We start from the raw sequence: 23,176 nt of genomic DNA, 5'->3' as shown, positions 1-23,176 counted from the left end.
GTTTCCTCGATGCTCCATGGGCTCTGAAGATGCAGATGTCTGGGCGTGAAAACGACAGTGGAGGAGCATGGGAGGAAGACGATATTGAAGAAATGAAAACGTGGACCAAAAGACACAACGTCCTGCTCGTAGAGGTAACGACATCTTGCACTTTTCAAACGCAGGATTTCTAACATGTTTCCCTGTTCAGTGTCATGTCAAGGGAAAATCTAAGAGGGTGTTTGTGGAGATGACTCTGCTCCACTCAGGACCATGACAGCAGTTTACTATTTTATTTCATTCCAAGTCAAAGTGAAAACACTTTAAAAACCCACTTTAGCAACAACAACAGCAACAAACTTCACAACATCTAAAAGAACAGTTCAGGATTTTGGGATCATACTGTGTCTTTGGTGGAATAATCTGCAGGGATCTGATGTCAGGACGGTGTAAGTATACAAGCTCAAGTGTTTTTTAGTTACTCAGCTTCCTGTTGCCATATTTCGATAGTAACTTTAATGATTAAAGCATAGGCCTTCAACAAGGGGTCTGCAGAGGTACGTTCTGGAGAGCTATCAGATAAGTTTGTTGATGTTATGGTTTTGGCGTAGTTATGGCCGACAGTAACTATTTCAGTTCCAATAATAAATAACAATAAAACAATAAACGAAATATTTTAACATCCCGTCAGTCGCTATATCGTATGGCTAAGGGTACTTCTCAGTAAAGCTCTTAGGTGATAAAACATGGAACATGCCTATATTTGATGAAATTCAATTCAATTTTACCTATATACTGTCACTAGCAATAGAGATGCTTTACAGAACTTAGCTTGAACCCCCCAAGAAAAACTCCCTTTTAACAGAATGTGGCAAAAAAGTGATTAGAGGAGGAGAAGAAAGCAGCGGGAGATGAAGATATTTCTGTCATGCATTCACACATCTGTCTAAAGCGTACAAGTTGAATCTAACTGTGATGAAAACAATAGTACAAGATATAGCTGATGATGCTACATGCATGCTGGAGATAGAAAATTCCTCCAAATTTACTAACATTTTGTTCCCCCAGAAATTTAAACCTCCAAAAAAATGATTACAATTACTAAAATGTTCCCAAGTTCATGTGTCAGGTACTTTATGTTTGTCTGTTCACTACCTAAAAAGGACTTTAAATAAAACTACAACCCCAACCCGACATACCCGTAATCATCCAGACTTCCTGTTGCACTACACCTGTGGAGAAATATGTAAATCACCATAAAATCCCACTGATTGACCTTAAATTGGAAAGAGAGATGTTTAAAACCGATTTATTCTAGTTATCTGTAACATTTGGTATGAAAAACATTTTATCACAACTACTATCAGGAATAATAAAATAAATATGTCACTGTCCCCATTAACCTCCCAAGACTCAAGCATTTGTTTGGGATGCATCTTAATTTCTTTAAGATAAGATAGACCAAAATATAAAACTGGAAATGATGAAATCCCAACGTCCTCAAACGAGTACTTGTGAATTTGTTAAATTTGCATGTCATGTCAAACTAGAAAAGTGAATTAGCATAAATAAATGAGTGTACTGACCCTTTGCTAACAAGATAAAAGTGTATCTTTATGAGGACAATGGGTCTAAATGAAGTCGAATAATCAACAAACCTACAACGTAATGTCCCCATATGAGGACGCAGGATCTCAAGAGGCTAAATTAGGAAAATTCATTCAATATTAAGCACAAAAAAAAAAAAAAAGACTGGGACTTCACACAATGGATGGGGACAAACTGACCCCAAAGATAATATGAGGGTTAAATGTTGGAAGTAGAGGACAGGTTCTCAGTGTATCATGAGCAGTCCTCAGCAGCTTGGACCACTTCAAACATGTGGCCATACAACCTCCATTTATCCTCCATCCCTTAACTAAAATATGTTTATATTTGTGTCATGTGTATTTAAAATTGTGGGGGAAAATAATAATAATTTTTTTTTAAAAAAGTATAAAAAATGTCTAATCAACCAACGATTTTGCTACCCCCCCTGCAGTACCTATGCGGACCCTCTAGGGGTCGTGGACCCCCTGTTGAAGACCCTTGATTTAAGACACAAAGGCAACTCCACCAAATACACACATCCAAGAGTGTTTTCAGGTCTTATGTGATAAAATTATAAAAAAAGCCCTTCACGTCTACTGAGGGTGCTTTGCTAAGACTGATAAACAGATTCAGAGATGTCACTTAAGTCTGTGTGAGCCGACTCCAATCAGTCAGCTGTGAACATTTAAGTGAGACAGAACTGAGAAGAGAAAGAAATGCTCCATTTTCTGCGTCTGATTGACAGCAACCGGCTGGCTGCCAGAGCGCCGATGTTACACTTCAGGAAATGAGACAAAGGAGGCCAACTTGCAGCAGGCCTCTACACAACACAACACAACACAACACAACACGTTGTCATGAGGGGTCCCGTACAGTCATGACCGCGCCAGCATCGAACTAACTGACACTGCATCTATGTTTAGATGCTGTTTAAATGTGCGGCAGCTGAGCAGCTAATTAGCTAACTAACCTGCAGCTCTGGTGAAGAGCAGATGCTTTGACAAAGGACTTTTCAGCTCCACTTCGTCAAGCCCCCATACCAAGCGGAGTACAGTACAGTTTGTTTACTATTCCTGGATTCATTCACGCACCCTTGAGACGAACTCTAGCCTTAATGCGGCTGAGCTAAGCGGTTTCTACACACACCCTCTCTCCCTCTATAATCTAATTGTGTATGTCGCCACCGTTAACAGAAAAGGCAGTGTGACCTGCCAGAATATGAGCCCATAGCAGTAATGCGATTACCAGCGTATGAAACATAATGATAGACGATGAGAGTGAGACAAAGACGGAGTGGACCGGAGAGAAGGAGCAGGTAAGATGGAGAGAGGGAGAGGGAGGCGGAGAGAGAGAGAAACTGCAGGTAAACAGTAATGTAATTGCCATTAGATCAATTTGATCGTGGTCAGAGATCACCGCTTGTGATGATAAATATTGATCTGATAAAACCACTGAGGCAGAAATATGAGCCGACATGAATACAGGCAGAGCAGAGGAGGGTGGTTACAGCGACTCTGACTCACACTTCATCCTTTCCTTCAAAATACGAGCGCGGAGCTCAGGGTGAAACTAGGTTGAAGCAATGAAAATGACTGTGAAGTGAAACAGGTGAATTTTAATGACAAAGACACAATTATGACTTGATTCTGCAGTTTTGCTACACTGTCACCTTTCAGATCATCTCGTGGTTCATCTGAAATGCAAAACTCAGGATACGGAGCGTGTTAGCAGTTAGCTTGTCACCACAGTGAAGGATGTCGTGGTGAAGATAACAGATATTGGACCATAAACTCTAGATGAATGACAGCGTTTCTCAATATCTGCCAGGTGCTATGCTATCAACAGAGGTGCCCTGTACATTCAGCCATTCAGCATTTCTCACCAAAATTCATCATATGCATCACCTGAGCTGCAACTAATGTGGTTTCCTCCTCCATGTAACATCAGCATGGGAAATGTTTTATCTCGTTTTAACACTCCCCGCCCCTTTTTGGAGAAAACAAATGTAAATCGCCACAGAGTTTGATTTAAAACAAAAACAAACAAAAGACCAAGAGAATTAAATTAACTGTCGCACCTATGAGCCATAACATTATGACCTAAAATTAGCCTGATTAGCCTTTTGCAGCCATAACAGCCCTGTGATGTGCAGATCAATACTGAAATATCGATACTCCGATACCAGGTCTTTATGCTCTGACTGATACTTTCGATACTTCAGTCATTCAAGGGAATGTAGAAACACAGTGGATAGTAACTAAACTATTGAGTTGTGGCAACACAACAAACCTTGTAAAACACCTCAGGTCAAACCACAGATCCTTCCACTTTGTTCACCTGCTGCCTAATGCATCCCCACCCACAGACAGGTGACATGATAACCACACAATCAGTGTTATTCGTTTTACCTGTAAATGAACCAAAGACTCCAGGACTGTATGTCTATGCTAACTGTCAAACACCCAAGATTCATAGATTCATTTAAACATCTTCAATGTCCAGAAGTGGTTTATTCCAACAAATATTTAAATATCTGTTGAACAAATAGCCAGTGAGATGTGTTACTTTTCAGTCCTGCTTTTATATAATATTATTATATTATATAATATATAAAAATACTAGATGCTGATGTGTTCAAAGCTGAGTAGGAAAAGTGAACCGAATAAAAGAAAGTAGAATTAGGAGAGGTGAAACTGCCAGGGGACAGATGTCAAGTGATTCCCTGGACGCTGGGAAATGTTTTGACTTATCGTACAAACACACTTCACTTCAAGCCAAGTTCTACAAATGGCTCTACGTGATTGCACGGAAATAGAAAATGGCTTAAGAAAATAAAATAAAAATCTGCGACACTGAACTCATACTACATTTCAAAAAAAAAAAAAAAAAAAAGCAATTACAAGGCTTTTAACCTTTTGTGTTGTGACGCCTGGGCAGATGGACCCAGGAATCAGGCACAAATTAGCAAACGTTTCCGTCCGGGGCCGAATTCCTGCAGCGCCAAAGAGCAGACGCATGCTTCTTTTTTTTTTTTTTTTTTTCCCCCCCTCTACTCCAGAGGAGAGAAACGAGAGGCAGTGGAGGAAGGAGAGAAAACACCAAATAGACTGGCGAGGTCCCTGAGGAGCTCCTTCACTACTCTGCAGCTTTACACTTCTGCTGTGGGTGAGCAGAAAAATGCATTACAACGGCGCGCTGGGGTGTGCACGCAGGCAGTGTTCCTGCAGGACACACAGAAACACAAACAGGGAGCTGTAAGTTAGCTTATGCTGCTCTTTTATTTTTATTTATTTCTTTTATTTTTTTATTTTACAAACCGATCGAAGCGGACATAAATATATTAATATAGCGTGTCCTTGCCAAGCCTGAGATTTGAATTATTACTATAGTATTTATTTTTTTATTTTCCCTTCAGAAAAATGCTGTTCAGGTTTTAAGGATGCTCTAACACAACTTAAATCAAGGATAAGCTCATTTTTAGATGGACTGTTTATTACTGATTAAACACGAATGTTAAATATTTACAACACACGGGGGCGGGGGGTGGGAGGGCAGCCAATTCAATTCCATCTTAGGATTTTTTATTTTTTTTTTTAAACATCCTTATACATGACTGAAGGCCACCGATGATACTAAATTCATTCATTTCTCATTAAGATGAGCCCGGTGAAGCCCACAATAAAAGCTGACAGACCAAATCCCCTCCATTCATTGTTGGGCCTGAAATTCAAGCCGAAATTGCTTTCTTCTAAATTACCCCGGCGCAAAATGCTCATGCATCGGAACCGCAGTAAAAATGTAGACACACCGTTTCATTTGCATCGAATTATTATGAGTGGCTTTTACTCACTTCATTTCAGGTCTGTGAATTGATCTGAACCGACTGTTTACGAGGAGGGAGGGCAAATGGCTGCATGAGACATCAAGTGCAAATAGAAATGTCATACAGTTTAACACTCCAGCACAAAACAGTGGCAGTCAGCTGTTGGGAGTGCAAAGGGAGATCAGGGGCAAAGTAGATGAACCGCTCTGGACCTAATAATAGAAACTGGTGTTTTTGTTAATCGAAAGGGCCGACTCTTCAAATTTACTCAATAATACTACTTACTAAATCCCTCTAGATGAACAGTAGGAGTCTGTAAAGTTGATCAAGATCTAGAGTTAATACTCAGAGACATCTGTGTGGTGTTGATTAGATTTGTTAAACATCTGAGCAAATACTCTTATGTCTGGTTTTTATGTAGAACCCATAAGAAGCTCTGGACTACTCTTGTGTGTATGTTCAATATAATCCAGCTGGAGATTAACGTAGTTTAGCACAAAGACAGGAAACTGTGGGGATAAATTTGCCTGCATCTTCCCAAAGCTCCACATACTTGCCTACAAGCACAGTTAAACTCTACAATTAAAATGTGTTAATGGGATATGTTCAGTGAGCTTTATTGGTGTTGTATTTATGAGTTTTGAACAATGCCAGGCTAGCTTCAGCTTCTATAGCTGAGCTACTTATTTTATACTAGCTCCAGTTTGCAAATAGAGTCGTACACCTCTTCATTCAAATGACAGACTGTTCATTTATCTAGTGTCCGAAATATGTCCGCGGAGCGTCCTTCCAAACAAGTTGATGTCAAAGTTTACAGGCGGAGGACAACACTGGAGGTTGTGTTTACCAGAAGCCGGATGAATTGAGTTTCTGCACATGTGGTTGTTTCGTTCTGTAGGAATCCACAGTCCTTCTTCATAGAGTATTAACTCCCCCGAGTGAAAGCGATTTCCTTTTCACTCCGCCCAAATCTGCCCTACTGAGTTCTTAAAAAAGAACATTAGCCTGAAGAAACCAAAGCTAGAAAATGTATATGGAGACTTCGTAATGCTGAATCATGAATTACAGTAAACTCAGTTCAAGTCTTTTCTCCCTTTAATCCATCCATCTCCCTTTTATACTTGTCCCCATCTGTCCATGTTTCATTCCCTTTATCACGTCCTCCCTGTGCTCCTCTTCATCCCCGCTGTGAGGTAGAGGAACTGCAGCTTCATCCTCATCTTCAGGCTCAAAGTCTAGACGGCAGCCACAAGACAGGAAACAACAAAAGAAAATTAATTTGTGATTGAGTGGGGAAAAAGTGGTACATTTGTACAAAATTAATTCAAACTTACATGAGGAAGGCTGTCCATCTTCTTTGTCATCGTCCTGTGGTCCGAGTCACTGTAGACGTTCTTGTCCTGACCTGGGTCGTCCTCCAACATGTACAACTCTCCAGCGTGGACATCGGTCACATTCACCTACACACACACACAGTGTGTTTACATGCACAGATTAATTAAGTTATGCTCGAAATTCAACTTTCTGAATGTGGTCCTTGTCCCCGTTTACATGCAATGGAGAAAATAGGATAACTGACGAGAACATGTCCTCCTCCTCCTCCTCCACACTAGGTGGCGATATTTGTCTTTTCAGCAGGTTAATGCCTATTACGTTATAAAATAAATAACACAATGGATAATAGTACAGCTTTTTAAGCTACTTCTGGTGCAGATAAGAGGGCGCTATCCCTCAGATGGTTGTTCTACCAGCTCCTTTTTCTTCTGCTACCGAATTTCCTGGATCTTTTTGTTCTGGGGTCATACGCCAGCGCAGCGGTTGTGGAAGGCCATTGTCATCGTCTGATTAAGGCGTATACATGCCAGAGACAATCTTTTTCCAATCGCATTATCTGAGTGTCTTAATTGGATAAGGAGAACTCAGATTGTAGTCGGAGTACCGTGTTAACAAGCACTTAAGTTGTCCAGTTAGAGTCGGATTAAGGCAATAATTCTTTTTCTTTTTTTTTTTCACGTGCATGTTAATGTACTGAGACAGATGGATGATACAGACAAATATAATCTGTTCCTGTCATGGATAATGTCTCCAAAAACATCGCAAGACAAGATGGATGGATTCATCACACTCATCTCCTCAACCTGAACCAGATACATGCGCACACGGGAGAATAAAAGACAGAGGGAGATAAGAGACCAATGACTGTCATGCCGTGTGGGTATATGATGCACCTACCTGGAATGTTTTAGGGTTGTAGCCCAGCCACAGAGTGTATCTATAGTCCCAGGTGCGCAGAGTGTAACCCATGACCTTTATGTCTTTGAGGTCAGGGAGATCAGAGTTCACCTAAAAAAGAAAGCATGGAAAAATTAAGCATTTTAAAGCTGAAGAAAGTCACAACTGCAGCTGCCGACTCATCCTGTGAGCTGGACGATGAACTAATGTCAGGCTGCCAAACTACAGATTAACCTGCAGCAGGCGCAGCACTCGTCTGGATATTTGAGTTCAGTTTCAGATTGCATGCTCTGGTATAAGCAAAGCGAGAGGAACCGTTCACACCGCACGTTAACATCCGACCTGGGCAATCTGATCGCTGGTGGCCCGCTTAATGTGTTCAGACCTGCATTTAAATGCGTCTCCAGCCAGCCCTTGAGATTCGATCTCACTCTGCATGTAAATAAATCCTGTCGTCCTTTGCTGTGCAGGAGAATATTAAACCAGCTGCTGCCTCTAATAGATCACCACTACTCTATCAGAGCCATCAGCAGCTTGTGACTTAGGAGAGAAGATGTATATTTTGAAACAAGCTGTGAAGTCAGTCACTCACTAGAAAGCACAGGCAGTAAGTTATTATTCATTTGCTTATCTGTGCTTATCTTATTTTGGTTAGTTCTCTGGTAGCAAATGTAAATAAAGCCACAGACGTTTGACAAAAAAAAAAAAAACTTAAACATCAACATGATCACATCAATAAATGACCACATTCTGATACATTACACATAGCATCATTAAATAACTGAATTCATTAATTCCTGTCTTGGATTTAATTATCGTATACTTGGCTACAAGGACAGAATATTTAAATTGTTCTTATTTCTACTGAACAGACATCACTTGCAGAGCTTTTTCCTTTCCAAGCAATCATTTATAATGGCGTGTTCACGCGTCCCAGGCCTTCACCACATGTGGTCTGAGATTAGATCAGTCAAATGTCCCCTCACTTGTACTTCAAGCAGGCCACTCGTGATTGGATGTTAATGCAAGGTCTGAATGTGGCCAGTGCAGCCGACGGTCATTTTAGACCATGCCCTCAACTAATTATCATAATCAGCCAAGTACCAGAGTTGTATTAAAAGATTCCTGCCTCCTAACTGATAAAACTCATCGGCTCATGAAAGCTTTTTTTTTTTTTTTAAGAGCACTACCTGTGGTGTATCAGCAGGACGAGGGTATTGGCTAAAAGCTATCTCCTCTGCGTCCACTCCTCTTTCTCTGTGTCGGAAGGTGTGGGCCAGGTTGTCTCCGTCTGTACACAGCTTCACCTGAAGGAAAGAACACACACACACACACAAACACAGAGGGAAGGAAATGGATGTCAGGGTCGGTTAGATCACATTCATGTCAGGTATGTTTGGTCCTGTTTACGCCTTGATTCACTTTGTTTGCCCCATGTAAATGCAATGTCATTCAAACAGCACAACACCACGCTCACAACTATTCTGTGTATTGAGAACGATCTAGGGGTAGAAAAAAAAAACAAAAAAAACACAACACCATGCTTCTATGACCAAATGGAGTAATTAGTGAAATAAAAATAACGACCAAAGAGTCTGCAGGGAGGCTAGTGGCTCTCTGAGGAGATAAAAAGGCACAGTGGTGCTTTGAGCTAAATGCTACCGTGCTCAGAGTTGGTGTCAGAAATCATCTACTATGCACTCCACACTACACACAAGCATCATTCCATCAATCTTACTATTCGGTTCACTTTAATGTGTTTCTAACCTTGTGCAATACACGTTTTACATTTTTACCACTGCTGCTATGAAAATACATTTTATAATTTTGTATATTTTCATTTCTCAGTATTTACTACTTTAACTCTAGAAATCTCTTGTAAATAATTTCTTTTTTTTGCACCAATTTGTATATATTTGTGTTTTTGCACTGAAAAGGAGAAGCTCTCCAATCCAATCACTATACAAGAGCAATAAAGGGCATTCTATTTTATTCTACTCTACTGCAAAGTACTGTGGGATATTTATGGCGCCGTGGTATCCAAAAGTAGTGGTATGCCCTTGACATTCAAACCAGAAATTCTCAAAGAATTTAAGTGCAAGTTAGGAGAGTCAGGATTAAATTTGGGCTCGGCCTCTTGACAATGCCAGCATGCTGATGATAGACTCATACACTAGAATGTCAATTAGCTTTCCTTTATTGTGTTACACTTTTGTATATGTAAATCAGCTCCATTGATTCTATTAGTTGTTTTGTTTTTTTAATATTATTTCCACTAAGGTGTTTATACCTCCTTGCCTCCTTGCCAACCGTATTTTCCCCCACCAACCGGAATCAGCGCTTGCTCCCATTAAATATTATTTATCGCTGCACTTCCACTCCTGACCAGAGAATAACATTGTGATACATTGATGGTAGGGTGGCGCTGTTGAGCTTCTGCAAGCTCAAATCCTGTGAGGTGAAGAAGACCAGCAGCGAGTGAAATGATGCAGGTGGAGCGGATATATATTTTACTATGGACGTAGCTCCGCACCGACGGACACATGAACCAACACTCAAACACACACCTACCTACCTACAGCCAAAATGCCAGAATAAAACCGAGGTTAACGTGGTGGTGTCAGTACGGTGGAGAGTGGAGCTAACCACGGGGCTAAGCTAGCATGCTGAGGTCGTGTTAAACATGCTGCTGTTTTTTAGCTGAAGGACTCTTTCAGTGTGTCTGTATTGTATATTGACAAACTGCTGTTTAGCTGTAGTGATGTTGCCATTTATATTTTAGTTTTCTGTGTTTGTGGTGTGCGTTTGCCACCGTGGAACAGTAGGCTAACCGATTAGCCTGTCGTCTGCTAGCTGGTAACGTTACAGCGTTACTACTACTTTGCGTAAGAATGTAACGCTGATGGAGTTTCACAAACTGCTCTACTCCACAGATATGATGAAACACTTCACTCTCAAAACTGGAAATGTCAACCTCGCAGTGAAGCAAGAGGAAAAGCCAGAGCGTTTGTTTTCATCCGGATACCTGGAAGGACACATCAGGACAAGGTTCAGGCGCCCTGAGTCCGGCCATGTACGAGACGGTAGGAAAGACATCCACCAGCTCCACCATGTTTCTGATTACTCTGTCATCTAAGAGAGAGAAGGGTCATCCAGTTACAGAGTTTTATCCTGCCACTGACAGCAAAACAAGATCAAGATATTCACTAAAAATGTACTAACCATCCCACACTTAAATTTCATCATGATTGCACCACATGTACTTTGAATAAAATCTGTCCAGAGGCAAATTACGAAAGTGTATCCTGTCTAAATACTTTTGCGGCTCTATGTATATCAAAGACTTCATGAAAGCCCAGATGGCATTTTAATAAACGTTGCTTGAAACGGAGAAAGCAAAACGACACTTCATGTTCACCAATAGTAATTAGTGTGTTGTCGTTGGAGGGACCTTACTTGTGAAGCTGTGTTTTGACTGACTAAAGACGTCTATAAATGGGAAAGTTGACTCTTCCAGGTGATGGCGGACTGCAGTGACACCAGGAATGTAGAAGATGAGAGGGACACGAGTCGCCACGTCGAAATTGGAATATTTAGCCCATTCGCCGTGCTCGCCTAATGACCAACCTGACACAAGCAAAAAAAAAAGAGATAAAACATGTTAGTTTAAAAAAAAAAACGCAGATGGAAAAATAAGTGACCATAAAAACAATGTTTCTATAATAGGAAAACACTTTTTTTTTAAATTCCAAAGTAATTTATCCTTCAATTATTATATTTAATTGTGCTTTACTAGGTGATACACTAAATTATCACAGCAAGTATTCAACCTAACATCCTCCACTGAACATTAAACCAGTCCAAGTTTTAAGTGTGAAAGTTTTTGTTGTTGAAAAAAAGGAGTTGAGATTTCAGAGAATATGAAGAAATGAAGCGATGGCACACTTTGCTATAACAACATTGCCATCTGGTGGCTGAGGACAAGGACATGAACATGTCAAGCTCCATACACAGAGAACCGAATGGATATTTGAACAACTTATTGTCAATGATTTAACATGAAATCCATACAGTACCACCAACTTATTATCATCATTGTCTACTAACCGTGATCAGAAGCGAACACCACCATAGTGCTGTCAGCCAGCCCCAGATCACTCAGCGCACTGAGCAGACGCCCCACCTGAGCATCCATATAGGACACAGCAGCGTAGTAGTGCTGACGAATACGCAGCTGGAAGACATAATACCACACTGTTTAGAAAGTATAAACACTGGAGCCAATTCATTAAAATTGATGAGAGTAGACGGTTTATACCTGGAAGTCTTTAGGAATCGGTCCGTAGGGGAAGCTGATGTTGAGCTTTTGGACGTCATCTCTCTTCCTTATGTCCATCCAGGGGTTGTAGGCAATGGGTGGAAGGAGTTTGGGTACATCAGGGTCAGGGGCCAGAGTCATTTGATCAAGAGGATACAGGCTCAGGTACTCCTGTGATATACGCACACACACAAACACAGCACAAGTAATGCTAAGTAAAGCACAAACGACAAAGCATACAAACAGGTGAATTATAAGAAAACAGATATTCTTTTCTGTGCCTCAAAGACCAAGTCATACCATCTTTAGTCATATTTAATCAGCCAAATTTCCAAAATGCAAAAATCTGATGTCAGACTAGTTCCAGTAGACCACAAGGTGGCACTACTGTGATCTGGTCTGGAACTCTACAGCTTTTATCTCTCAATACTAGCTGGTTTCTTTTCCTTATTCTATTTCTGGGTTTCATCACCTATAGTTCATGTCCAAAGTGTCTTGTTCATCTTGAGCTCCACTTACATCACCTACACAAAGATACTAAAGTATTACTGCTAAAACTGCGTACTTTCAAAGAGAGTACTACATTCTCCACAAACCTTAAGTTGGCCCCAGGCTCATTTCTTTCTTTCCACTTTCCCATTTCTTTCCTTTCTATCTGGCACCATTTACTCCAGTTATTCACAAAACTTAAGTCTTTGTCCATGGGAACCATGTTAAGTTAAACCGCTCCTTGCAGCAGGACAATGATTTTACTTTTCCCACTCTGCATCTCTGACTGTGACAAACCGTTCATTGAGAGACTGGAGACGAACTCATTTCTAGAATGCAGGAACGCGTCCCCCTGAGAATGAATGTCTGTCTTTGTGGTTTTCATTGTAGACGCTCCACCAGGACAACAGGTTGTTGCAGTTAGTGAGAAACCGGGTGTTTGCAGACTCGGACTGTTTACAGATACATATATATCAGCATCAGATATGATACGTCAAATCCAGACAACTAGAGAATCCTTCACATAAATATAACAGGTTCTATATATTATTCAGTTAATTCCAATGTTAACATCGGTATATGAACTCGTCTGGCATCTCAGTCTGTTAGTCACTCTTATGTAGCTCACATTACATGTGCATGATCATGGGCGCATCACATGACGGGAGCACGATTGGCCATGCATTGCTCTGAGGACAAGTAACTACAAAAAAAAACAATATTAATAAGCCGACTTGTTTTGCCTGTTATAATCATGTCAGAGATTTTACAGCCACATTAATCAGCTATTAAATAACAGCAGGTTACAGCTGAAAGAGGTCTGCTAAAGGACACAAACTCAGCAACTTAAACGACACAGATTCATGAGACAACCTGCAGTAACACTGTCACAGCAAGTCTACATTGTCTCAACTTCCCGTCTCATCCATTTTACTCTAGATAGAAGGTAGATGGATGCATTCACAAGCATCACAGATTGTATTTTTGAGCTTCAGGTCTATCAACTACACTTAAAAGCTAAATTTATTGTGTATTTTTCTTTGAGGACGCTACAAGTTCTGATGCGAAGTAGTTTTGATCCCTTTGATACTCCTCTATGCACCTTGGAAGAAGGATTTGACTCCACTTGAACAGTGTTGTACAAACATACTGTATGTAACAGATACAGTGAAACAGTGAATTGATTTCATTATGATCCAATGAATATGTACTTTACATTTGGGGCAAAGTGCCGATACCGTACCTGTGGTATCCTAAAAGGTATGTGTGGTTTATGAAAGCCCACGGCCAAGAAGAAAGGAACGTCCTCGCTGGCCCGACTCTTCAGTAACCTCACCGCCTCGTCTGTGCTCTCCATGTCAGGCAGGGTCCCCCCAGGCTGCTCGGTAACGTTCACCGCACACAGCAAGTTGGCGTGCAGTTTACCATCCTCTCCTTTACACATCTGGAAACAGATATGCAACTTGTATACATAGATGGATCATGCTTGGGTGACATATACAGTACGTCAGTACCAGGATTAGCCGTTGAATGGAGAATTGCATGTTCATAAAGGGCTCAAGTGTTGAACCTAGGCCCTCGCATATCCAACACATTGATAAGTGGCGACTGGGTTGCATCACTATTCTGTTTTGTCAGCCACCTCTTCAACAGCATATGTGGATCTAACATACCGAATTAGTACTAGAAGAAAAGGAGACGACAGCCCAAAGCATTTTCTGACAATGATTTGTAAGCTGTGATTCAGATCTACACAAAAAAAAAGCAGAATGCATTATTGCATTATTAGAGCCTGGAGAGATGGTGAGATGAATCACTCCCAGTCAACATGTTAATGTCTGGAAAAAACGCCTGCCTGGACAGTCACATGGGCCTCTCCTTTTAGACGGTGTATGTAAGTGCATGACCGTCTTCTCTGCCCTGGATGATTCAAATGAAACCGACGATTCTCCGAGTGATTCACATATAATACTGACTGAGTCAAAGACAGCTCTCAAGACACCTCAAACAGACCTACATCTGCTTTAAAGATCCATAAAACTGAGAAGTCATAAGCATTTCATTTTAAGAACTCAGTGACATTTAAAGCATTTAGGATTCATACACCAGGATCTGATCAGGTGATGATGACAATGATGATGTGCATTATGATTCTGAGGCTCAGAATTTTGATGATAATGATGACTGAGGTTTTCCAATGAATGATGCTAATAATTGCCATTAAGGCTCGTTCCAATAATGTTGATCATCATCATTCAGGAATTACAAGGACAACAAGGAATTAACTTTTCATTGAGAATTCAACAGAAATTGTTGCAAAGTCTAGTAGTCATGATTGTAACATGACTCCGCATCGTTTCCTCAGTCGAAAAATATTGACTGTACAAAGTTTATTGTTTATTACTAGCAATTGACTTTTTTATTGTTTTAACACATATTGGTGTGTTGTTTTTCAGCTGTGCAGATGAGTTGTCTTCTATTCGGCTGGGTGGTCACTCTGAACTAAACGCTGTAAACACCACATCTACGTTTGGTAAACCTGGTTTTGAAACTTGGATATGCTACCTGGGGTTTTTCAACAAACACCAGGATGCTGTGTCATGACTTGTCTGGGTTCCTGAAAAATGGAACAAAGAACAGAAAGCGGGAGGTTTCACTTCAGCTTTACTCAAAGCCTGCAAAGACCGTGGGACATAGATGCCGTAACCTAGGCATGTAGCCAACGTTATATTTTTACACACTTGTGAGCTTGTCAGTGTGGCTCACTCGGTAAAATCACCACCCAAACACCACCCAGCTTCCTGCTTCACTTTCACCAACAGCGACTGAAACTTTCGCCGAAATTTCACCGAAGACGTCTCATACAAATTTTTGTAAATCCGAACATCCTCAGTTAACAATTTCTCGATATGCTCCATCTTTGTTGATACAAAACAACCAAAAAATGAACGAAATACTAAAGTGCAAACACGCTACTACCAAGTGGACCAATCACAGCTCTTGTGCTCTGCGTCACACCGTGGTGTGTAGTTACATTTCTGGGGAGATGCAGGTCAGCTACAGCGTTAGGGTCTCCACTGTCGCAGTAACTACGCCTTCAAATTGACGGGGAAGCCTAAGATGCCTGTTAGACGATGAGACATCACGACACACTTGAACAAATCTAGAAAAAAAGCTATATGTACAAGCTTTATAATGCTCCACGTAAACACCTCATGTACAAGACAAGCTCATTGACCCGTTTGTGTGAAAGAGGTAATCTTTTCATACCTTTTTTTTCTCAAATCGAAATGAAGCTGGGTGATATGCAGGTATGGACCAGCTGTAGGGGTAGTCATCAGTGTGATTAGAGGCAATGCCTACAAGAAAGACAATAGATGAATGCCAAAAGAGAGAAAAGCAGCTCAGGCTCATGAACTTAATTAAAAATACACATTGTTAATCTTACCTGGATGAAATACCTTCCCCACAGACATGGTGAAGTACCCCCTGGATTTAAAGTGCTCTGGTAGAGTAGTGTAGTTCCCAGAATGGACTCTCCAGTAGGAATTGAAGTCGTACAGCCTGGTGGTGTCCGGCCTGCGACTGGTTAACATGGACGTTCGACTGGGGGCACACACGGCTTGCTGAGAGAGGGAAAACGCACAATTAGTCCCACATCTGACTTGACTACTTAAACAATATTAGACCTACGTAAACTGGACCAAAAGTGACCGACCTGTGCGTATGCATTGAGAAAAACTTGACTTTTAGATGCCAGCTGGTCAATGTTTGGCGATTTGACCAGAGAGTCCCCATAGCAGCCCAGGGATGTCCGTAGGTCATCTGCCACTATGAAGAGGACATTGCTCTTCTCTGAGAGCAAACAGGTAAAAAATAAATAAACACAGATTTACTACGACTTTAAAACGAACCAATTAAAGAATGAGCTCAGGTGCAGTTTCCAGATTGCTTGTGCAGGTGCTGTGGAAATTTTATAAGGTTTCACTTCAGCTTTTCTGAAAGAGTCACACCAAACAAAGCCGCCCTCAGTTAGCAAATTGAGTTAAAAAAACCAACTCCAGCAGCAACAGACAGTAAATCAACAAAACATTAAGCTCTCGTTAACGCTAATGTCTGCTAACTTAGTTACAGCCGGACTCAGAGCGTTCAAACTGCTCAACAAACCAAAAATAGATGATAATAATAATGGTTACACGGTTACATTTTAACACCCAGATACTTCACCTAGTGATTTAATCTCCAATGACAATAACTATACTTACCTCTGGCAACAACAGCAACTATCAGTGAGTGAAGCACCAAGAGGAAGAGACATATTCGGACAAGTTTGCACATTTTATCCAGACTTCTACAGCCCAGCTCGGTTGTCGTTCAGCTGCTCTTCCTCTACACGGTCTTCGTTTCTTTCCGTGGAACCAAAACAAACGAAGCGTGTGTGTAGTTGTCCTTTAATAACTTCCTGATTAACGCGTCTCCAGGCTGCTGCGTTTTCATTGGTCCATTTGGCTCTCGCGCCCGACACGAAGCGCTAATTGTATTAGTTAAATGAAGTGTCAATCACTTTTGGACAAAGTGCCACAAGGAAGAAGTCTATTACTGTGCCCGCAAATTATTCTCTTTCGTCCTACAATGTTAAAAAATTAATAAACAAATAAAAAATACAATATTATTGTAGAATATGTATAATATTTTTTATCCTGTAGTATTTAGTGGTGTTTAAAGGTTTGTTTCCGCTATTCTAAGATCGTCTGTTCGTGAGAGGTGGGATCCCTCACTCTGAATCAAAATCGGAGTTCGTAACACTATAGTACTATAATGAAATTACTAGCGACTTTTTAATTAATAAATATTAAAGTAATCGTTAAAACAAAAATGCTAATTATTTTTACGATTCCAAATATAAGCGCATGCTCGAAATCGTGACCCATGTATCTCTTTAATATCCAGTTTATGGATTTTACTCTCCTAACTGGAGATTAGCTCCGTGCCTGACTCAACACAAACATCCTGTCTGTCTTATTTTGTTTGTATTTTTATGCAACAAACACCAAGGAAAGTTCCCTTGTATCTGCAAACATACCTGGCAATAAAATCTTTTCTGATTCTGATTCTAGTTTTATGGCTGGATTTCAATCGGATTCGGAGTGAGGCATCTTTCTCAATTAAACGATCTTCGTCGCTAAGGCAGCAGCAGCAGCAACAAGAAACATGGCGGACAATACAGCTAAACGTGAATTAGATGCTGCTGGATCTGATGAATTATCTCCGGAGGTGAAGAGGGCGAAGACCGAGGATGAGAATGGCGGAGAAAACGGGAAAGAGGCGGAATGTGAAAATGTTCTGTCTGGGTTTAAAACCTCTAGCGTCTTGAGAGATTCTGCCCGGGAGAAAAACATATTTATCCACGGAAAGGTACTGTTGCTGTAAAGCTAGCTGACTTTACTTTGTTTTTAGAAAACAATTAGCTCATTGCAGTTACAGCTGTAAAGTTATGTCTAAAAAACAGAAAGATTTGCATTGTTAACGTTCAGTGAAAGATGAATGAATAGTTTGTACATGAAACACATGCACTTCCGGTTTGGTAATTCAAAATAACAGCCTACTGATAGTTGTTTCTTTACATGTGAATAGGATTTTAATTCATATGCAGGTTTATATGCGTTGAAACGTCAGATCCAGGCAGAAGTTTTCACCGTGTCATCTTCAGGTTGCTGATCAGGACGCTGTGGTTATCCTGGAGAAGACTCCCATCAGAGAGGACACCCTGACCGAGCTGTTCACTCACTCCACTCTCAAGCTGGTGATGAAAAACGACATCTACAGCACCTATCAGCTCCAGCCTCCTCCACGCTTCAATGGTGCATTCTCTAATAGATAAACTGAATATTTAGTTAACTTTATCCCCGTCGTCGACCACCTGGAAAGATAAATCTGCGTGTTTCTAATTTGCAGAGATTAAGACCACAGTGGTGTGTCCGGCCACAGAGAAACATGTAAAGAAATACCAGTGTCAGGAGTCTTACCTGATGGAGGAGACCGGGGACGACTACCAGTCCATCACTCTTCCCTATATCCAGAAGCAGGGTTTCAGCGTGCAGGTCATTCTCCTGAAATCACCTCCTCTGCTGCATGATACACTCTGGAATGACTAACATTAACGTTTACTCACATTTTACCGTCTTCAGTGGGTTTACAACATCCTGGAGAAGAAGGCAGAGACTGAGAGGATAGTTTATGAAGATCCAGACCCTGAGGTTGGCTTTGTCCTCCTCCCCGATTTCAAATGGGACCAAAAACAGGTGAGAGAACAGCAGCACTGGACACAGTGAAACATCTGGATACAGAGTAGTTAACTAAAGAACTTTTAGACGCCAGAGACCAACATGTTTTACACATCTAATACAAGAAATTAAATTCAGTTTTCATAAGTATATGTTCTCTTCCGTGAATCCCACCTTGTTGTGCAGCCATGTTTCTACGGCAGCCCAGAGCAAACAAACCAAATGATGCACCTTTACTGATCCCCTGTAGAAAACATTCAAGAAAAGACAAAACAAAATATGCAGAACATCAGAATATGAGAGACACTGTACGTGTCCTAGGCTACAGTTTGTACATGTACTCCACATGTCCATAGTATATTTACACACATTATATATATGCACAGAAATGTAAATGCAACATATCCATCATTTGCATACAAAATAAATACAAACATGTGCATTATCTGGGACTGAATGCTACACTACAGTCCTTAAAGTGTATCAAGACATCTGCTTCTGTTGTGATGAAATGCCTTTTGCAAAAGCTCAAAAATCCTTTCACATTAAATATAACACATGAGACGGCAAGTGGTCTTTTCCAAAACTCTGAACTTTAACTGCGACTCTTTCTAAACCGGTGTCACACATAAGTATGATACCAGATGGACCATAAGCTGCTGTTTTTCTTTGCGTCAGCCCAGAACTAATGCACTGAAAAAAACTGTATTGTACAAAGCTATTATGTAATAGACTCAAATAAATAAGAAAAAAATGAATAAAATTAATCTGAATGTATTTTAATTAATAGGAGTGATAGTATATGTTTATAGAAATATGTGTTAATGTACATGTGTAATCTTCATTAAACTGTGTATGTAATTGTGTAAATGTATATATGTATGGACCCCAGGAAGAATGGGATCCAATTAACATTAAAGAATAATCCTTATAAAACCAGAGTTGGATCAGGAAGATTTTAGATTCCAGTAAATTGCCTAATAATAATGTCTGTCCTCCTCTTCCAGGTAGATGATTTATATCTAATTGCTATAACACATCGGCGAGACATTAAGAGTCTTAGAGACCTGACGTCGGAGCACCTCCCGCTGCTGCAGAACATGTTCCAGAAAGGAAAGGTGAGGTCACAGTGATCCCTGCCTCTGCCTGGGCTATAAGTTTATCAGTAAACGTTACAAAAAGGTTAATAATACGTATGTTTGTGTGATTTAGGAGATCATCCTGCAGCGCTACAACCTTCCAGCCAGTAAGCTGAGAGTCTACCTGCACTACCAACCGTCCTACTACCACCTGCACGTCCACTTCACCAAGCTAGGCTACGAGGCTCCGGGCTGCGGCGTGGAGCGCGCCCACCTCCTGGCGGACGTCATCCAGAACCTGCAGTCTGACCCCCAGTACTACAAAACCCGGACGCTGTACTTTCCCCTGAGGGCAGACGACGGACTGCTGAGCATGTTCAAGGAGGCAGGAAAGCTGTAACGGACTGAACGCTGATATCGACCTGTTCAAAGGATTCCATCCAAACTGTGTTTTTATAGAGTCAGTGTTTTTATCTGCACTATTTGTACGGTGCCACGGCTGCAAATTTTTACAAATAATGTATATTCAACTTTTTGATGTGGTTTTCTAATCATGTTCTTCACGAGGAGAAGACGTGATAAAACAGTGGTGAACAGTTTCCGTTTGTTTTCTAATCCAACTGAATTAAAGTCGTTATTTCTACTCAACGCGTTCGTTTAATTTGCTACAGTTTCAAATCTCACAAAGACAGAAATGGGTTTAATTTATAAATCTTGTGAAAACAACTGACTCATCGGCTTGTTTCAGTAAAATCTTTTAACGGCCGAAGATGACATTTTGACATTTAGGAGGTTTTATGTCATTTCTTTTAAAAAGAAGAAGCTAAATAATGTTATACTTTACTGTCATGATCACAAATTGGAAGTGTAAGGTCAAAAAATGCTGACCAATTGGGTAAAGTATAGTTTTCTTTTAAGCATTTAAGTTTTTAGTAGAGTAGTAAATTTAGTGGTAAATTTTAAGGAAATAAATAAAACTGTCAGTCCATTTATATGTTTTTATTGTTATTTAACTCTAGTAATTTTAAAAGAAATTTTAAGCAATAAAACGTGATCTGAAATGAGCAAACAATCTATGTACACTAACTAAGTTTAAAAGTAGTGGATTTTTGTCATGGCAAAGTGAATGAGGTTTCAGTAACTCAGCTCCAACACCAGGTGTCAGTGTTGATCCTTTTTTTTAGCGTAAAACTTGCTCAACCTGCAAATTAAATCTGAAATCTTAAATCTGTGTTTGTCCCTTCATTAAAGAGGTCACGTTCGGTATTATATGTTTTATTTTGCAGACTTATATAAACACTAGACTATCAGTTTCCACCAAATTACATTTAGTTTTGTTGCTAAACTTACTTGGATTGGTACCCACACAAAAAAGTCAGGGGTGCACAAACACACTCCTCGTCCTCCTCTAGGGAAGCTGACACACACAGTCAAGTCCAAGAAACAAATACATTGTGGTCATAGTCTGAATGCTTAAATGTTTCTCTTTAACTCAGACTGGATACAAGTGTTTGTGAATAAGGTCGTTTCTTGCAGCAAACATCTTCTCTTATCTCATCTGTTGGGCGGTGCTCGGCTTTGTGCTTATGGTGCGTTCGAGTGTCCCTCGTAAAAACGAAAACTACATAACTTTGAAATAGAAAACGTGCTAATCTGTTCCTCGCTGACAATTATATTCAGGGCCAATTCAAGAAGCCTTGCAAGAACATTAAAAGTGAAAATTTTACTTTTAAATGGCCAGAGTATGTGAACAAAACTTGGTTTAAACTACAACAAAAAGCTGACAATATAATATAATATAATATAATATATATATATATATAATATAATATATATGTGTGTGTGTGTGTGTGTGTGTGTTTTGTAATGTTGTAATGTAATATTTTTAATGAAGAAATTTGTATCCCTAATCTTTGTTACCTTTTATATTATTTTTTAATGCCTATTGTACTATTTTTTGTTTGTTTGTTCTGTGTAAGTGGAAGATTTAGCAAATACATCAATGTTAATTTAAATAATAATAATAATAATAATAATAATAATAATAATAATAATAATAATAATAATAAAAGATGTTGTAATCCACAGGGAATCAAATATAAAGCACATAAATCTGAATAAATCATATAACAATATAATTATACAAATCGCATAAATCGTGCTTAGAAATAGCTCTTCCATCTGAACCTGCTACATAGAGCTGTATTAAACAAATTAAACAGAAATAGCCTATCACGTAGAGCAACAAGGTATCAACATTTGTACTGAGTCAACTTCAGGAACAGAAACTGGGCTCGTTTCATAAATGTTTTCTTTTTTTCACCCCTACTTCTTGGTACTGACATCAGGGTGGAGTATTTTCCCTGACGCCCCCTGAACGCAGCAGCGCGGAGCAGAGGACGCGAGCGCAGGACTGAGACAAATAATCCTATCATCAGTCCACTAACAGCGCTGATGTCTTGGTTCCAGTCCCTCAGGGATGACTTCACTCTGAGGCCGTTTGAGATCGAGCAGACTCGGTGAGTGTCCTCTCCTCGTCCACGATCCTTTTCCAGCCCAGCTGCTCCCCATCGGTGCCGGGGAGGCAACTTTAGCTCTGTTGTGGCCGCAGAGGAGTTTGTGTTGATGTTTGATTGGTGATCGATACATGTGGCTGATGGAGCGCAGCAGCTTCTGCTTTTGTTTGTGTCCCGAGCCGAAGCTGCGTGTGTTTTCTGCTCGGTTCATGATTTACTGGCGGCACCGTGGAGCCATGTAGGTGGGCTTAACAATTATCCCCTGGAGTTCTTGAAGTCCTGCAGTGTGTTTTAATGATTTTATTTGGGACATGTGTGCTTTATGTTCATTAACTTCACACAGAGTCCTGTCTTTCATTAGTGTTTTAACGTTGGCTGAACTGAAAGCAGGCTGTGTGCGATTAGGTAAAACTTTGCCAGCGACGTAATCAACCTAGACAAACATTTCTTTTTCCATCACACATTCATGGCACTTTTCTACTCATTGTGGACTTAATTTGTGTCATATTATATGGAAGTTATGACACATTTTACATGGAAATCTTTTCCAAAAGTAGTAAATTGAAGTGACTTATCCGTCAACAAGACCCTGGTTGTAATCATCTTCATAAACACTATCCTCCTTTTTTTTATTATTTGTTTGTTATTCCTGACTTGTCAGTTATTGCTGAGGCTCTGTGGTGGCGTCAAATCTATGAGCTCACACTCACACACTTTCTGTTTTTGTGTTTGTGTGTGTGTGTGAGCTCAGTGTTTGGTGGAGGCGGGTCAAGGACGGTCCAGATTAAAACAGGTCTCTTTTCTCTGCGTGGAAACCGCTGTAATCCTGAACACAGACACTGACTGACCCATTCAGAATAGAGTTT

The 23,176-nt window shown here is 40.3% G+C and overlaps 3 protein-coding genes across 3 annotated transcripts in view; 2 read left to right on the top strand and 1 right to left on the bottom strand.

Annotated features, from left to right (window-relative positions):
* Positions 1-4,618: 4,618 nt before the first annotated feature.
* On the bottom strand, positions 4,619-16,875 carry ids (iduronate 2-sulfatase). Its single transcript, XM_047584664.1, has 13 exons — positions 16,697-16,875; positions 16,150-16,286; positions 15,880-16,057; positions 15,702-15,790; positions 13,675-13,875; positions 11,943-12,113; positions 11,732-11,858; positions 11,081-11,251; positions 10,650-10,756; positions 8,815-8,931; positions 7,625-7,735; positions 6,727-6,852; positions 4,619-6,627 (listed from the first exon to the last, which is right to left on the bottom strand). Exons 1-13 carry the CDS (start codon positions 16,767-16,769, stop codon positions 6,547-6,549), a joined length of 1,689 nt encoding a protein of 562 aa, XP_047440620.1. The 5' UTR covers positions 16,770-16,875; the 3' UTR covers positions 4,619-6,546.
* A 730-nt stretch (positions 16,876-17,605) lies between these two features.
* dcps (decapping enzyme, scavenger) lies at positions 17,606-20,439 on the top strand. Its single transcript, XM_047585240.1, has 6 exons — positions 17,606-17,846; positions 18,142-18,292; positions 18,387-18,532; positions 18,620-18,733; positions 19,723-19,833; positions 19,928-20,439. Exons 1-6 carry the CDS (start codon positions 17,643-17,645, stop codon positions 20,192-20,194), a joined length of 993 nt encoding a protein of 330 aa, XP_047441196.1. The 5' UTR covers positions 17,606-17,642; the 3' UTR covers positions 20,195-20,439.
* Positions 20,440-22,172: 1,733 nt separating this feature from the next.
* The window catches only part of zgc:66433 (uncharacterized protein LOC321250 homolog), a 53,361-nt gene continuing 52,357 nt past the window's right edge, over positions 22,173-23,176 (top strand). The window contains exon 1 of the mRNA XM_047584784.1: positions 22,173-22,313. Coding sequence (XP_047440740.1) covers positions 22,249-22,313 — 65 coding nt within the window. The 5' untranslated portion in view covers positions 22,173-22,248. The remainder of the gene's footprint in view (positions 22,314-23,176) is intronic.

The sequence above is a fragment of the Mugil cephalus genome, chromosome 5 (genome assembly GCF_022458985.1).
Source record: "Mugil cephalus isolate CIBA_MC_2020 chromosome 5, CIBA_Mcephalus_1.1, whole genome shotgun sequence".
Classification (NCBI taxonomy): Eukaryota; Metazoa; Chordata; class Actinopteri; order Mugiliformes; family Mugilidae; genus Mugil; species Mugil cephalus.
The sequence above is the reverse complement of the archived record's forward strand: the minus strand, read 5'-3'. Positions and strand labels throughout refer to the sequence as shown.